The sequence below is a fragment of the Dicentrarchus labrax genome, unplaced genomic scaffold, assembly GCF_905237075.1.
Source record: "Dicentrarchus labrax unplaced genomic scaffold, dlabrax2021, whole genome shotgun sequence".
Taxonomy (NCBI): domain Eukaryota; kingdom Metazoa; phylum Chordata; class Actinopteri; family Moronidae; genus Dicentrarchus; species Dicentrarchus labrax.
The window spans coordinates 10,886,979-10,903,009 of NW_026136720.1; the positions used below are offsets into that span (position 1 = coordinate 10,886,979).

Here is a 16,031-nt window from a genome sequence, read left to right on the forward strand (position 1 = left end):
ATGAGGCACTATACTGAACTTGCATTCAACAAACTTTTGACCTATTCAAAACTTGTCTGACGAAGTTCATCAAGGCTGTCAGTAGACAAAATAATGGATCTCATTACATTATCACAGTTTTCTACAGGGCTTTAACAGGGCCCTTTTTGCCCCACTATTTTCCTTTAGAACACATACGCCCTCTTCTGGACTTAATCCAAATAACTGCTTGACACTGATGTCTCTCCCAGTAGTGAGTAGGTAACCATAGGGTCACCAGCTCACTACTGGCAGAACGTGAACCAGTTAAAGGTCCAGTGAATAACACTGAGGAGGATCTATGGGCAAAAATGGAATATCATATGCATAACTATGTTTTCAAGAGTGTATAATCACCTGAATACAGGACTCGTTGTCAATCGTTTATCATAATCTTTGGAAGGGGAAGGTGAAGTTAGGGAGTTGCTATGTGCAACTACACCACTAGACCACTCAATACTACACACTGGATCTTTAACTAGTTAAGACAGTGTCCCCTCACTCCAAGTAAAACATACAAATGGCTTTCTCTGATGGGGATGTTTTAAGCCTATCACCAAATGTACAAAATTTGTCTTTTTTTGCCTTTGGAATTTTCTCTTTGGGCAAGTTGCTGTTATGGTTTATTTAACGGCATAATTTCAATTTCTATTTAAACAGATTAAATAAATGTGCTTCAACGCTGACAGGTGGCAGTAAATGTGTCAAATTATTCGCTAGTTGCTGCAGCACGTAACATGATGGGTAACAGCTGATGCAAATGGCTCACATTTTACGCTTCACCAAATCAGTGTGTAGCACCGAAGTCCAAGCTGGCCTCTTGTAACATCTCTTCATTTAGAACCAAAAATGGGCTAATGAACTGGCATGTTTCTCACAACATTACAACACACTTCGCATAATTTCAACTTGAAATATACCCACTTAACACTTTGACCCTCCTCTAGCAAAAATATATTAAGTCCAGAAGAAAAGCTTGGTTGCATATACAAAGGTATTCCTACCACCCACATCTGTAAAGCATTTCAGGATAAATATATCCGTCCATTGTCATAAACAAACAGTATTAGCAACAAAATAAGGAGTTTACCTTGTAGATGATGGACTTGGCATTAAGGAAAAACAGCTCAATAGTGGCATTGTCTTTCAGGTAGGATATACTCTCTATGTAGAACCTGAAAACATAGAAGGAAAAGCTTCAATACATTTGCAACAGCACAGGCAACAAGGACATAAGTTGATCTTAACCCTATTCAGTGAGGTTTATTTATTACACAAAAATAATATCAGAGAACGAGTTAAAAACGTTAAGGTAGTGTCAAAAGCAGATGTGACACAAATGATGCAATGACCAAAGGGGCCAGAGGGGGGCACACCATACCAAAGGCTGACCTTGTGTACCAACTTCCTTTCACTTCCCCTTAAACCAATTCTCTCTCTCACCATGGTGGTTGGCAATGATCCATTATTAGTTTGTGAGTGTGAGCACATTCCACAATCCGAACACGCACACACACAAGGATTGAATGTGCACATGATGCACTACACACATTGTCTGCCTATCTGCATCATCAGCAGTGTGTAGTGATTCCACATGCACAGTAGTTATGCACACACACTCTGTCACATACTGGAGCGAGAAGCACAGTAACCCACTTCTGGCAGAGTGGTGAGGAGGGAACTAACATAATAATGCAGTCTAAATTTAACTCATGAATGCATGCACAGCCAGAGGGGAGCTACAGTGGCATGCTAGGAAGCTACTCATTGTTAGCTATTCTCTGGTAAAATACAACATATCAAACACCTTCAGTGTATGACTTCATATATCCCTGTAGTGTGTATATAATGTGACCTAAGCACATTTCCTTATGAACACACGCGAATGAATGTGTCGGTTCGTGTGCTTACGAGCGTATAGGTATTGAGTGAGAGGGATTGTAGGAGGATCAATATTGGAGGGCTTAAATCACGTTACCCATTGAGCTGCAAGAGAGAATGAGAGGAGCTTTGTCAATATTCAGTGTGAACATTTAATTAAAGCCACCGCGTTGATGAGACATACACACACTGCCAGCACAGCGGCAAGCATGCAAAAAGGCACCCACTGAATCAGCAGGAGGTGGGCATCTTGCTAGCATTTATTGGGAACACACGAATCACGTGCGTGCAACTGCACAGACGCACAAGCACCCATACATAAAAAAAACCTTATATTGTGCTAATGAAAACAATATGCTCAGATGGCTAATGGATTCAGGTCTGACATTTGGGTTGATAGCTGTTCTATTATAGTCCTGAATCTGCGTATGTGTGTGTGTGCGTGTGTCTAAGAAATAGGGTTGGAGGTGTGTGAGTTTGAGATGAAGGTGTAGTAGTGTGACATTTGGAGAGATTGAGGTTAGAGATTTGACTCAACTGCAGGAGAGAAGCGCGCCGGGGGGGGGTTAAAATGGTGTCAAAGTTCACAGTGTCACAGCACCACCACCATATCCTCAAACACCTACATTAGTCTATGTAAAAACACACACAGTGACCCTCACCCTAAGCACCACTACGACACACACATACACAGTTGTTTTATATGGCTCTATAGCTGACCTAAGATAAAGACAGATGGTAAGCCTAAACATCACTGCAACCTCAATGTATGTCATATGTCATTTCTGCCGATAGGGGGTCTGTCACATCAAAACAAAAACAAAAGATGTGGCTTGATTATGTTGTGAAGTAGTGTGGGATGATGGGAGTTGTTGTCTTCATTGTTAAAAAAATATGACAGCCTGAACGAAACATGAAAATCTATCTGACATGACTCAGGCAGAAATTGATCACGGACATGGTAATGTTTTGTTCCCGTGACGTTTAGTCATGTTCACCAACTTCCTTTTCCAGTCTCAGACATATCCGATGTATCCCGTGTTTACACAGAAATTATAGAAACTAGAAGCAATTAGGTAAGGCACCGTTACTGGATTTATCTGTGTTTGTGTTTGAACATTGTTAGAAACATTTGGGATAATGTAGTACACAACAAAATATATAACGTAGGTCTAGCAGTTATAGACCTTCTAATGTGGAAATGTTACATTTCATCTTTGACTGAAATTACTGCTAAAACAGCAGTAATAGCAACCAAATGTACTTATCTGTACATCTTTTGATAGTATCACTGTCACATTGTACAATGACACCATTGTTCACTTAATAGAATGAACAATGGGTCTAGGAGGTCTAGAGTATGATTTTACCATACAGTCACCTCATTATGTCATGACTTGAACAGTGTTGTAAATGTCAACCTGGAAATGACTACTCATTGACATTGTTCAGTAAAGTTAATGTGCGTCACGTTACTATGTACGTTGCTAACCAAGGCTATGTCCCTGGGGTGTATATCCCATCAGAGATGTGCTGGGGACCCAAAACAAAGGCTTTCCCTTTCACACTCTCACTAAGAGCGCATGTGTGTGTATGTGTGTGTGTGTGTGTGTGTGTGTGTGTGTGTGTGTGTGTGTGTGTGTGTGAATGTTTTGGGGCAGAGTGGGCTGGGAGGGCTGCATTTTCATTGGAGGCTAAGAAAGATCAGAAAATCTCTCCTCAGGTCAGGTGCCTTTTTCTTTCTTTTTCAATAGCCTATTGAAGAACACCCACAGACACACACATAAACAGGCACAATTTGTATTTGTGTCACATATACACACGCGATCCAGTGCCTGTGTGTGAGTCAGGAGTTTTTTATGTATGTGTGGGGCCATTGTATGAGTAGGACAAAGGGCTGAGAGAGGAATATGGGATAACCCTGTCATAACAAGTCATAGAAGAGTTGGCTTTTAACTGAGAAATACTGAAATACAGCAACAGCAAGGGCACATGCCTCATCATAGGTTGCCTCACACACACTTTTAGCATTACACTGACAAGTGAACAGAGTTGGCAACATTTTTTGTCAAACTGCATCTGCATGAAAATGTGTAGTACTAATGTAGAGCAGAAATGGTAAGACTGCTGTCCCTATGGGAAAGCATTCTGACGTCTTGTTTGGACTACAGCAATCTGTAGTCACCGCAAAGCTATTTGATGGGATTTGCATTCAGCGCATACTGATGAGGTCTAAGAGGCTCATGATTGGCTGAGAGGCCCCGTGGTGGGAGTTAAACACCTGGGTCAATGCCATTTCAGAGGGGCCTGTCATAACTAACCTTGTTAATCTGTTCCTATTACCACATGAAGACATATGCAGTCACACTCTCTGCATCTTTCTTTCTCTCTCCCACACTTAACATTCAAACACCATCTCCAATGTATGTGTAAGTTAGGCAATTAAGTTAAAGAAGGACTCACCTGACACAGAAATAGAGGACAATGGGACCAGACTTCTTGGGGAACTCGTGTTCTAATACCCTGCGGTCCAACTGCAGCCAACTAAAATGGCCCCTGATGAGACAAAACAATCAATCAATGCTATAATTCATATTAATCCTGTTTTGCATATCCAGCAATGATACACAAAAACTTCATCTCATGACACTGAACATTTGTTTCGCCCCACTTCTCTCCCCCTCTCCTCTCTTTTCTCTCTCCCTCTCCAACAGAGAGAAAAACTGCAGAGACAGCTTGTCACCCTGGTAACCCTGCATGGTCTCCTGAGCAACTGAGCAACATCTCTCTCAAACGCTCCCTCCTTCTGTCTCTGTCTCTCCGCTTTGACCACTGATAGGTCACAGCTGAGGCGTCTGCTTTCCCCAGACACAAGCAACAAATCTACACATCATAGAAAAGCTCTGGGGGACTGAAACTGCAACTATGATATTGCTTTGCTAGACTGACATTGGCTACAGTATGTGTCACAGTGCCGTAAATGCCATTGAGCAGAGGCCAGCCTTGCTCCACATCAGAGAGGGCCTGAGATAAATAAAAAAAGAGAGAAAACAAAGGCCATGGCAATGTTTGCCTGTATGTAAATCATTTGTATTTGTATTTGTATTTGTTTGCATGACTAGTTCTGGACAATGCTGTGGTGCTTGTCTTTCTAGGTCACCAAACACAATAAAACTAATTTGAATGTCATTTTTGCATTTCAAGGACAATTCTTGTTGCAAGCCTTCAGGTAGACATAGACTTAGATTGTTTTTTTTACGTTAAATGTGAAATATTTTACATATAAACCTAGACAATACAAAAAAACAAAACAGTTTAGTATGTAAAGGTACAATGCATCAAGAGAAAAACAGCCACATTTTCCTTACACATTTTCTGAAACCATAGTTCAAACTCAAACAATGTATTAACAGCAAGAGTTTTCATAGTGGTGCTTTTGTACATGGTACTACAGTAACTTGCTATGGTATCAATATTTGAATGTGACTTACGTTTCATCTGTGTATGCGATTCCAAAGTACTCCTTCTCCTTGAGGTTGAAGTGAGAGGCCACGAGGTCCAGCAAGTCCTTGGCCATCAGCTTGGGCTGCAGGTAAACAGAGGTATTAGTATTGCTTCCCGTGTGGTTTTATTAATCAGTTATAAGTTGACTTGCATGTGAGTGCAGTTTTTATCGCACTGTATGTAGTATAATTGGAAGTACATATGGTTGAGCTTCATGTTAATGTATTCTATCAGCTATTGATTTACTGCAATGACTAAGCATTCTGATAAACACTGGGGAAAAGAGGAAAAGAGTAAGAGAGGAGGAGATAAATGAGAGAGAGAGAGCGCGAGAAAGATGGATGGAGTGTGGGGATGTTGCTGACAGTGCAGGTATCCTGCCCTCCCCCTCCCTCCCTCTCTCCTTTCCGCCTCTCTGACCCACACCTCTACTGCAGAGTCATGGCTCTGAGCTTAACCACAGTATTGCAGGGAAAAGGCCGCAGCTAGCACAAGAGCTTGCTAGCTAGTTAATACTGTGGAATACTGCTATATCCAAGCTATATGTGATGACAACTTCCATTCATCACAATGCTCAGATCTTTGCAGAGCATCTTAAAGCCAAGCACAGGCCAGGGACTGCTGCCATATGCAGCTGGTTTGTGACATCCTGAGTAGCAGCACGCCCCACCCTGAGGTTAACCATGGGTGTGCCTTGCTGCCTACATTTTCATTACACACACACAGAAACACACACACAACTACATGTGCCATAGTGTGCACATTGCTAAGAATGTCCCCCTGAGGTCCTGTACTATCTACCCACTGCACAACTACAGTGACAGAAGCTACTGAGAGCTATTTAAAGAGAAGGAGGTGATGTTATGCAGACAGCAAGTGCACACACACACACACACACACACACACACACACACACACACACACACATACACGCACATACAACTCCAATGACCTAGATCTCATATAAGAGCGACGCCTACAGTGATCCTGCAACACAGAAAGGCTCAGGAGAGAATAGAAACGATAGAGAGAGCTTGAGGAGTATACATAGATTCTGCCATATATTCCCATGTATCAGATGTATGTACTGCACGATAATAGTGTTAAACAGAAAACAACAATAACAACACGGCTACTGTACGTAACCCTACTAATAAGCCATACAGTATTGGTCAATTGTCTAGGATTCCCATATTGTTATGTTAAGAAATCTTGAGGTTATCATTAAAGGAAAACTTCAAATGCATATATAATGAGAATGATAAATTCACATCTCTTAAAAGAATAAGATGATGAATTATACTATGGTTACATGTAGTTTAATGACATTCCCAAGAGCAACAATATATCCCTTTGAGGGGCTCAAGAGATTTTAGACGTGTAAATTTTAGGTCTGGAAGCAGGCTATCTTTACAGTATTAGAAGTAATACATGTTTTGGTTCAGTCTGAGACACATACTGGTGGTCTCTCATTACGTCACAAGAGTAAACTGCCTTGGCGACAATATCAATTAAACTACATCCACGCCACCACAGCATAACAAACAATGAGTGGGGGTGGGGACATGTGAACACGTATAATGGTAAACTGCTGACAAAATGAACTCCAGATACACAGCTGAACATCTGAAATGCATGACTGAAGATCAAACAGAACAGAAGGACCCTGTAAGGTTAGGCTGAGCGTCTTGCCTCAACACTGTTATGAATACCAAGCAGACTGTAAAAATCACATGGGCTGAACTGGATATCATAATTGAGTTTGGTTGTCTCTGCAAGTGACGACTCACCCCTTCCACAGCACACACACACACACACACACACACACACACACACACACACACATCCTGGCACTAAAGCTTATCTGTGAGATGGCAGAGACCTAACGGATATGTAAATATTAACGGTGGGTGAGATATAGTAATAATAGTGATACAGTTGGTGAATGACAGGTAAAACACGCACACGTACTCCAGATATACAGACAAAGCCGACACATACACACACATTTACAAACACAGCATGGAGCCATCTATCAAAGGGTAAAGCTCTCTGCTAGCTTAGACAGCATTACTGCTAATAGACATTTAGCTTGTGCCTCCTCAGCAGCACAGGTAATTAACAGCATAAGAATTACAGGGTGGTGGAAGTGAGGAGGAGACACGCTAACGCAAAAACTTCCAGACAAAGTGACAAACACAACAGTAGCTCACTTGGCTGGCTGGCTCGCTGGCAGCAATTCACGGTCCAATCTCTGCAAACAGCTAGTCAGGCCCTTGGCGCCATACTGATTTATAAGTGTCAGTCCAAGGGTGGGTAGGAAAAAGGTTTTTAGCCACATGCCCTTAATATTTTAACACATAATCTGTATACAGACTGTGGCATCTTACCATCTTACAATAATCCTGAAGTGTCTATTTATCAATGTAGTTCTTCACATACACATCAGCATGGAAGAGCAACATTGTTACACAACTTAAAGGTCCAGTGTGTATCATTTAGGAGGATCTTTATATATTAATAATGTAATATAATATTCATAGGTATGTTTCCATAAGTGTATAATCACCTGAATATAGAAGTCCTTGTGTTTTTCGTTACCTTAGAATAAGCCTTGTTTATCTACAGACGCAGTGGTTCGCCATGTTAAACTGCCATGTTTCTACAGTAGCCCAGAACGGACAAAACCAAACACTGGCTGTAGATAGCGCCTTTCATGTTTTTTCATTACACACTCATTCCCATGTTGTCAAATACAAACGCAAGCTGTGTTCAGTTAGTTGCAATCTGCAACTTCACAGCTAGATGCAACTAAATCCTACAAACTGGTCCTTTAATACGCCGTTTCACTCTTTAACTTACACCACACTATCCTTAGGGAGTGACAGCCAGATGATTTACATTTATTTTCACCTGGTGGTGTATTTGGTGGTTATCTTCAATCTTTATGGCCTGGTCAATAGGTGCGTTGGCCTTCTGGCAAATAGTTCCCTGCGAATGAGGCGTTGCTCCATAAACAAACCATGAAGAGCACGCTATCAAAGGTAGGAGGAAGGGGATAAGGAAAAGGAAAAAGTCGAAACGACACTTCTGGGATTAAACAGCTGGTCAATGTTACAAGTCAGTGACAGAAACGAGATCCAACCTTCCAGAGGCTGGCTGGCTGGTACTAAATGAAAACCTCAGGAGGACAGCCCTGACCATACTGCTGTTAAATGTTCAGTGAAGACATGAAATAGCCCAATGGAGTGTGTAATACTGGAGTACTACATTAATATTTGAAAAACAAGAGTTATGATCATCCCTTCAAGAAATAATTTGTTTTGGAAAGGAGGATCTGACTGTGTCTTAGTACACCGGAAAACTGATAATAACATTGAAATTCTCTGTGTGGTCCTATTAGCAACGTACTAGCCTGCTGTACATCTGCCCAATAGAGATAGAAGCAAGGACAGAGAGCAGGAGATAAAGAAATAAAGACAACAGTATCCTGATTTATATGACTAGTTTGTTAATAACATCCACTCTTCTGGACTTTTTGCCATGCCTTCTGTCTTGCTAATACCTTTGACAAAAAAATACCAGTTGCCACATTGTGTATATTATATGGTAAACAGAACACATTTTCTTACTAACAACTTATCTCCAAGTACCTGTAAAACTATTTACATAACATAGACTACTGTGATGTTTTAATTCAACTCTTAAACTCTCTTTTGGTTTGTTTCCTTTCTTTGATGGCCAAGAGGATGAAGAATGAGCAGAAGAGAGGATGGATGGATGAGATACGGAGCCGCTGCAGTTGTATTCGGAGATTTTGCCGGAGAAAGAACCGGGATAAGGAGCTGAGTGAGAAAAGAAGATATGAAGAGTGAAGAGTGGAAAGTCAGGGGGATGAAGAGGGAGTGGAAGAGAAGCAGAAAGAAGTACCAATTTGAAAGAGAGGATCAGTTCTGGCAGAGTAATCAAATCAGAAAGTCAGCAGACCTATCCCTGGCTCTACCCTCCATTTTCTCCTCTCTATTCCCATCTCTTTACTGTCATCCCCGTCTCTCCATTCCTGAGCTCCCATCTCACTTTTCTCTCACGCTCTCAGCCTTCCGAGTTCCTGCGTCAATCTTTCTAGTCTCTGCTTGCTCTTCTTTTTCTGTTCTAGGGCAATTCCTTTCTTTTGTGTATTTCTCTTTTTCCAGTGGAATCAGGTAATGGTCAGGCCCAAAGGGAGCTATGGGAGGTAAGGAAGAGTGGAAGTGGAGTAATGAAAATGCTCCCAACTTTGAAGCCAAACCATGAGAGGGGTATTATAGACAAAAGTGAATGTCATCAACAATCAATGAAGATCAATGAAGAAAAAGAGGAAGTGAAAGAGAGAAGTTACTGTGCAGAGAGGGTCACACAATTTATTAACAACCTAAAAATGTGTGTCAACCTGTGTGATATGACAAAACCTCCATAGGTTTAACCCTGGGTATAGAACAAAAAAACAGACCAGACCAGAGCAGATCTACACTATAATAGCTGTCTTAAAAGTGTAGGGCTTTAAATGGCAACGGAGGGAGAGACGGGTGTGTTGTGGGTGCTGCTGCTGCCGCCTTTGGCCATTACTGCAGAAAGGCCTGCTGGGAGGGCTGAAGGCTGAAAGTAGGGGGAGGGGGGCACCATGCTGCTTTCTGGGAAGACGTTGAGAGGATAAGTTGGAGCACTGTCAATTACACGGATATGTTTAGAGAATAATAAGGAACATTGTCAGTTACACAGATAGATGTTTTCTTGTTAGATGATTCTGGCATTGCTGGGGCATTCTGGGAGGGCAGTAGAGATGGGTGATATAGAATGAGCAGTGAAGCATGAGTTTAAGGGAAGTAAGGGTTTCTGTTTCATTAGGACTGAACTCTGTATTGGGATGCATAACTTCCACAGGGAGAGTCCACTGCGTGCATGCTCGTGTGTGTGTTTTTGAGTGTGTGTGTGTGTGTGTGTGTGTGTGGAGAGATCAGGTGAGCATCAAGAAAGCGCAAAGTCACCTACTGCTGACCAAATTTCCCTTGGTCAGCAGGAACTGAGTCCCTCGGTACACCCGACATCACTTCTCCCTTGCTCTAAGGAAATGAGAGTCTGCAAAGAGGGAGGGAAGGAAGAGAAGAGGGAGCGAGAGATCAGGGGGAAGAGAGACTCACCTGTACAAGGAGCTCCAGCTTCCTGTCGTCCAGGAGATGGACCTGACATCGCCTCCCCTCTGTCATCTGAGAAAAAGAAACAAAAAGACAAGGGATGCTTGTTAATAGGCTTGTTTAGAAATCGATTACACACACGGTTCGAAAGCAGACTTTTGTACGTGTCTCCACATACGAAGAACATCACTTACATTTCCAAATAACTAACAAGAACATGATGCATCCCCATATCAGTTAGTATGAGATACATGTGCTTTATGGCAAGCTTGTGGGTGTACGTTCGTTATCCCAGTGAAGTCTTAACAAGGTCAGCTGAGCAATGGGCCAAAAGAGACAACGTCCTGTGCTGCTCTCTTCCTCATTCCTAGCATTCCTCATTGAGCAGGAAATCAAATATCCATCAGTGGACTACAGTGACCACAATGAGTGAAGCTGCCTGCTGACAATGTTCACTCGATTGTTTGCCTGTGTTGTTGCTACAGGGCTTGTTGAATAGTGCTTCAAAAAAAACTGATAATATCCGCCTGCCAAGTTCAGGCGTAAACACTGAAGCAGGTGCAATGATGAAACAGTCAACTGTGGGAAATACGCGCCACAAATAAGACCAAATATTTCACATGACAAAGCCAGGCCGTGTCTTTCTGATAAAATCCCAGTGAATACAAGACTAAGGTTTAAAAACTGACTGCAGACATAAAGTCAAACATTTCAAGAAAAGAGGTGTTCAGCCTGTTAGTGTATGTTTGTGTGTATGTATGTGCTGGTGTTTTCAGCACATGTGGAGTTTTTTTTTCAATTTAACAGGAAGACGGGACCCTGAGGAACACAAACACCCCCTGGCTCCTCCCACACTTCCCTCACATCTGGGAGATGGGGAGGGAGACCGGGGGGGAAGGGGTGGTGGTGTGTGTGTGTGTGTGTGGGTGTGCAGAGGGGTAAGAAATGTTGGGAAAGAAAGAGAGAAAGCGGGAGAGACATCATCATTGTCAAACATTTGATGAGGACGCCCTCCAAAACATAGATGCTGTAAACACAAGCACAAGCGTAACCGGTTTGAAGCTCTTCACCGCGGGGATCATATTGGCCACCTGAGGCTCTTGCAATTCGGTATGGGTGTGTCCAAAACACGAGTATAACATGCACCTACTTTCTCACCACTCGTGCCAGCTTGCATTGAGGTGGCAGGTTCGAGGTGAGAGTTTCGCAGAGAGCTGAAGATCCCGGAGAAAGAGTGGTGGAGAGGATTGACAGAGTTGTGTCTCAGCGTTCAACCCTATGTGAACATTGCTTAATGACTACTGGTGTGTGTGTGTGTGTGTGTGTGTGTGTGTGTGGCTTCTAGCTACTTTGAAGGGTTCGGTTTACCCTCCCACTCACCATTGATCTCTTGTGGTTTGAGGGTTTAGATTGGGTGCACCTGTGCACACAGCGACAGACAGACATACGCACACTACACACACACACACACACACACACACACACACACACACACACACACACACACACACAAACATTGGCTTTTGTTTTCATCTCCCACTCTAAAGTCTTGGAGTTACATTACCTTTCCAAAACTTTCCACGTTTCATACAGTGATTGTAATTACTAGCATGACTACTGAGTACTGCAAACGTGATTCACTGTAATCAAATATAGGTAATATAACAACCGTGAGATGTCAAGCGTTTCAAAGGTTGGACCTTTTAAGGCTGTAAACAAATATCTGACTTCTGAAAAACATGTGGCTGGCTAAACTAATCTTCTTCCACTATTCCTGAGCCTGGACATGTGATAGAAGAAAGGACAAGACTACAGTATACCGACCAAACATCTTACTTTAGTATCTTGTCTGCAATACTTTAAACTGCAATGCAGACACTGTGCACTCTCTCTCTCTCACACACACACACACACACACTCTCACTGCCACTCTGCTTGAGGGCACCTGGGAACAGTATAAACCTTAACGTCAAGGTAACAAATCACTGCCTGGAGGGTAAAATTAGGCAGCCCAATCTGGCAGAGACAGACGCTTATTGGTTTTAGTCATAAAATTCACTTTGTGGTATTGGACACATGCGACTGAGTTTCTATCCACCATGAAACCAGATGTAATAAAGTTTCTATGAATAGCTTCTTGTCATTAAACATGGCTGAAAAAAAAAAAAAAACACAGAATGTAGAATATTTTCAACTTAATGTAAAATGACTGCACCGTGAGACATTTCAGCCTTTATAACATTACTGAATATGTTTGCAGCATCTTGACACTGACTTTGGGGGTATGTTGTAAACATTAAATTACAATGTAGTTCCACTGAGAGGATAACAACACAAGGGGGTACCAGCTACATCACCTTATCCTGGTGTGTGATTCATGCTGTGTTTAAATCCACCAACATTTCTGACCCATTAGGCCTACTTGTCAGGTTTGAATTGGCTAACGTTACATCCTCAGGCCCTGACTCACTGGCACTGGAAGAAAAAAAAACAAAACAAAAAAAACGACCAGATTAAAGGGCAAAGGGATGAAAATGAACAATGTATAAAGCAGCCATGTTCACAACGTGTCATTATTTCGCTGGAGCTGGCACCACAATTAAAGAGGAGCACACACAAACAGTTGACAGTGATGCTCGGTCAGTGCTGGCGACGGCTGTAACGTTATCATTAGTTAGTTACCTTGCAAACAAACGCTCACTGCGATACTCCCACACACAAAACCGGCTCCAAGAGGGTTGGAAAAAAAAAGAAAATTAATCCCAGAAAGAAATGAGTCGCGTTACTGCCAGAAAATCGTCCAAAAAAAAGCCTTTTCCCGGCCGGCCTAGGGGAGGAGGAACATCAGCATCCATGTTAGTGACCATTAGTTAACGTTAATTGCAAGCGACGCAGCTCTCTGTGAATTCCCAGTATCCTCTAAACGCATCAGAGACGTTACATCTCCGCCATTCTAGCCTAGAGATAACTCGGTGCTAATTAACGGCGACCGTTTTCCAAAAAGGCTGGCTTTCACCTCCCTCCTTTCTGAAAGCAGAGAGCTTCTCACGGGGCTAGTCCCGGTCGAACCAACCTCCTCCTCCTCCTCCTCCTCTCCCCCCTCCCCACCACCTCCCACCCCACACACCCCCCTTTTCGCTACCGGCACCGTGCACAAAACGGCGAGGGAGCGTGCGGATAGCAGGAGACCGTACCAACGGTCAGCAACCGAGGGGGACGACCGGAAGAAACGGCTAAGAAACGGTCGAACTGCCTCCACTTTGCCAGCTATGTTTCTCGCTGTCATCGGAGTTGCTTCGAAAACACGGGAATAATGGAGACAAGATGTGGGGGCGGGGAGAGGAGGCGATGAGGAGAATTTTTTTTGCAGCGGCTCACAGCCATGAGAAACTGCAGACCTCTCTTTCTCTCTCCCTCTCTCCCTCTCTCCGCGCCTGTGTGTGTGTGTGTGTGTGTGTGTGTGTGTGCTGCTTACAAACCCAAACAGACATCTGTGTCTGCAGAGCACACCTACAGTCTGCCTTTAAAACAAGTGTGTATTGCACAATGAGCAGTGATCACAGTCTACCTACTTCATTAAATCAGCTGCAGGGGTACTTAGAAGAAATTGCATTGCATTCTGGGTTCCCCCTTGAAATGCCTCATATGACTTATTGCTTAGGAGGAAACAGTATTTTCATACATTTCCACAGGTCTAAAATGGTTACATGGTTCATGAAAAGAGCAGGAGTTTCGGTTAAATCTCTACATCCCTGGATTGGCTCTCTCCAGGCTTGTCACTTCCTGTCTGCACTTTTAAAACACAGATCTCCTTGCTCTCAGGCTTGGCTCGCTTGAATGATTTCTGGCCTTCAGTGCTCTGCCGTTGGACTGACTCAAATACTTATTATTTTTTTTGTTGCATGACCTAAATTGGGTACTTGTGTTCACCTTACACAGCTGGAGCAGCAGCCGTTGAAACCACAAAGTTGTTAACATAACAAGAACAGTCCAGTTTTTGGTACCATAAATAGATACTAATGTGTGCTGGGGAAGGCTGGGCTAAGGCTATACCTACTGTCAAAGTCTTTTGAATGACTCGACAAGCGTAGGCTAGTCTGTTTTCTATTATTGTATTACTACATGAGTAATCCCTTTGTTATGAAAATAGCGTGAAGCCACATGTAGCACATGTACAAATAGGGTATGTAGTACACCTTCCGCTAAGTTGTCAGGGAGATACATGAGCCATTTTTTTGTCTAATGATTATCTTTCGTTTCAGATCTGTGTGTCAAACACTTTGTCTGAGCCAAAATGCAATTGCACCATATCTTACATTCACGGGATGCATCAGAAATGCTCTTTTCCCAGACATTAAGCAATACGAAGATGCAATTAAATTTAATGGGCTTGGCTCCGAGAGGTTTTCGTTGCTGTCGTAGCTCATGCTGCAAGCCCAAAATTCAGCTTAGTTTGCTGAATGTAGAAGGTCACATGAGAAATGCAGAGGTGTATCCTTTCCCCTCCTGCTAGATTTTTCTTTTTCTGGATATTTTTGGCCCGTTCCAGACACCGGAAACTGGCCTGTCCAACTTAAACATCTCCAGATGACTCTTTCTTTCCCTTCTTCGCTTTCTTCGGTCAAATACATATCTCCCTTTATTGGTTACTTCCTCAGTTTGCTATCACAAGGGCCCTGTTGTTTGACCAGTGTGCAGCAGGGAGAGAGAAGGGGACAATGCAGACAGTGGAGGAATGAGGTAAAACTGACAAAGACAGAAGAGGAAGAGCAAAAAAAGAATTATGCAGTAGGAAGATCCTGAACACTTTAGCTACATGAGTTTATGAATGATTGTTCCTGTTTGGAATGGATGTGAGTAGCTGCAGAGAAGCTAAATTAGAAGGGGGGAGGAAGGGAAGGAAGAAAGGAAGCAAGGCAGGAAGGAACAATAACAAACAGCTGTGATTTAGTGAGCCTTTCTGTCCAATGCTCATCCCCCTTTAAACGCCCCCATTTATGATCACCTTTCAATGACCTACAGAGCGTGTTGCCAAAAATCACAAGGTGAGACACACATGTAGGTGTGACATATTTGGGCCCTGACAGAGCCTTGTTATGGAGGCAGTGGGCTTCTATTCTGGGCCGAGGTGTGGTCGTAATGAGGTGCTGATGTGGGGATTTTTTATGGAGTAAGGGTCCTAAAGGGGGGGAAAGATCTGGATGGGTAATGCAGGTTTGACAGGCGGTGGGTATTAGAGTCGGGTTTTAGGGTCGAGCGGGGGAAACAGGGTTGATGGTCTGTGCTGGAAAAGGTAACCTATATTGGTGGAATGTGATATAAACAGCACTGAACGGTTAATTGAAGCAAGATGGAGAATCTCTTTAACCCTGGCTGTGGGACGCTGCGGTAGGCAGTTACGACTGACACACACACACACACTCCGCGCTCTCGCTCTCTTGTCTTGCTCGGTCTGTC

General features: G+C 42.9%; 1 protein-coding gene and 1 long non-coding RNA gene across 14 annotated transcripts in view; one reads left to right on the forward strand and one right to left on the reverse strand.

Moving 5' to 3' along the window:
* frmd4a (FERM domain containing 4A) overlaps window positions 1-16,031 on the reverse strand; it is a 102,208-nt gene that overhangs the window by 23,548 nt on the left and 62,629 nt on the right. For 11 of the 13 annotated variants that reach the window (XM_051383424.1, XM_051383426.1, XM_051383423.1 and 8 more), the window contains exons 2-5: window positions 10,581-10,646; window positions 5,391-5,485; window positions 4,363-4,455; window positions 1,109-1,193 (exon numbers count right to left, since the gene is read on the reverse strand). In XM_051383424.1, the coding sequence (XP_051239384.1) occupies window positions 1,109-1,193; window positions 4,363-4,455; window positions 5,391-5,485; window positions 10,581-10,646 (339 nt within the window). Of the gene's footprint in view, window positions 1-1,108; window positions 1,194-4,362; window positions 4,456-5,390; window positions 5,486-7,616; window positions 7,640-10,580; window positions 10,647-13,256; window positions 13,653-16,031 lie in introns of those variants that run through there. The other 2 variants (XM_051383427.1, XM_051383428.1) reach the window with 2 other exon arrangements.
* On the forward strand, window positions 3,098-5,088 carry LOC127353859 (uncharacterized). The gene is made up of 2 exons (XR_007881378.1): window positions 3,098-3,622; window positions 4,614-5,088. It is a non-coding gene; the product is annotated as an uncharacterized LOC127353859 (long non-coding RNA).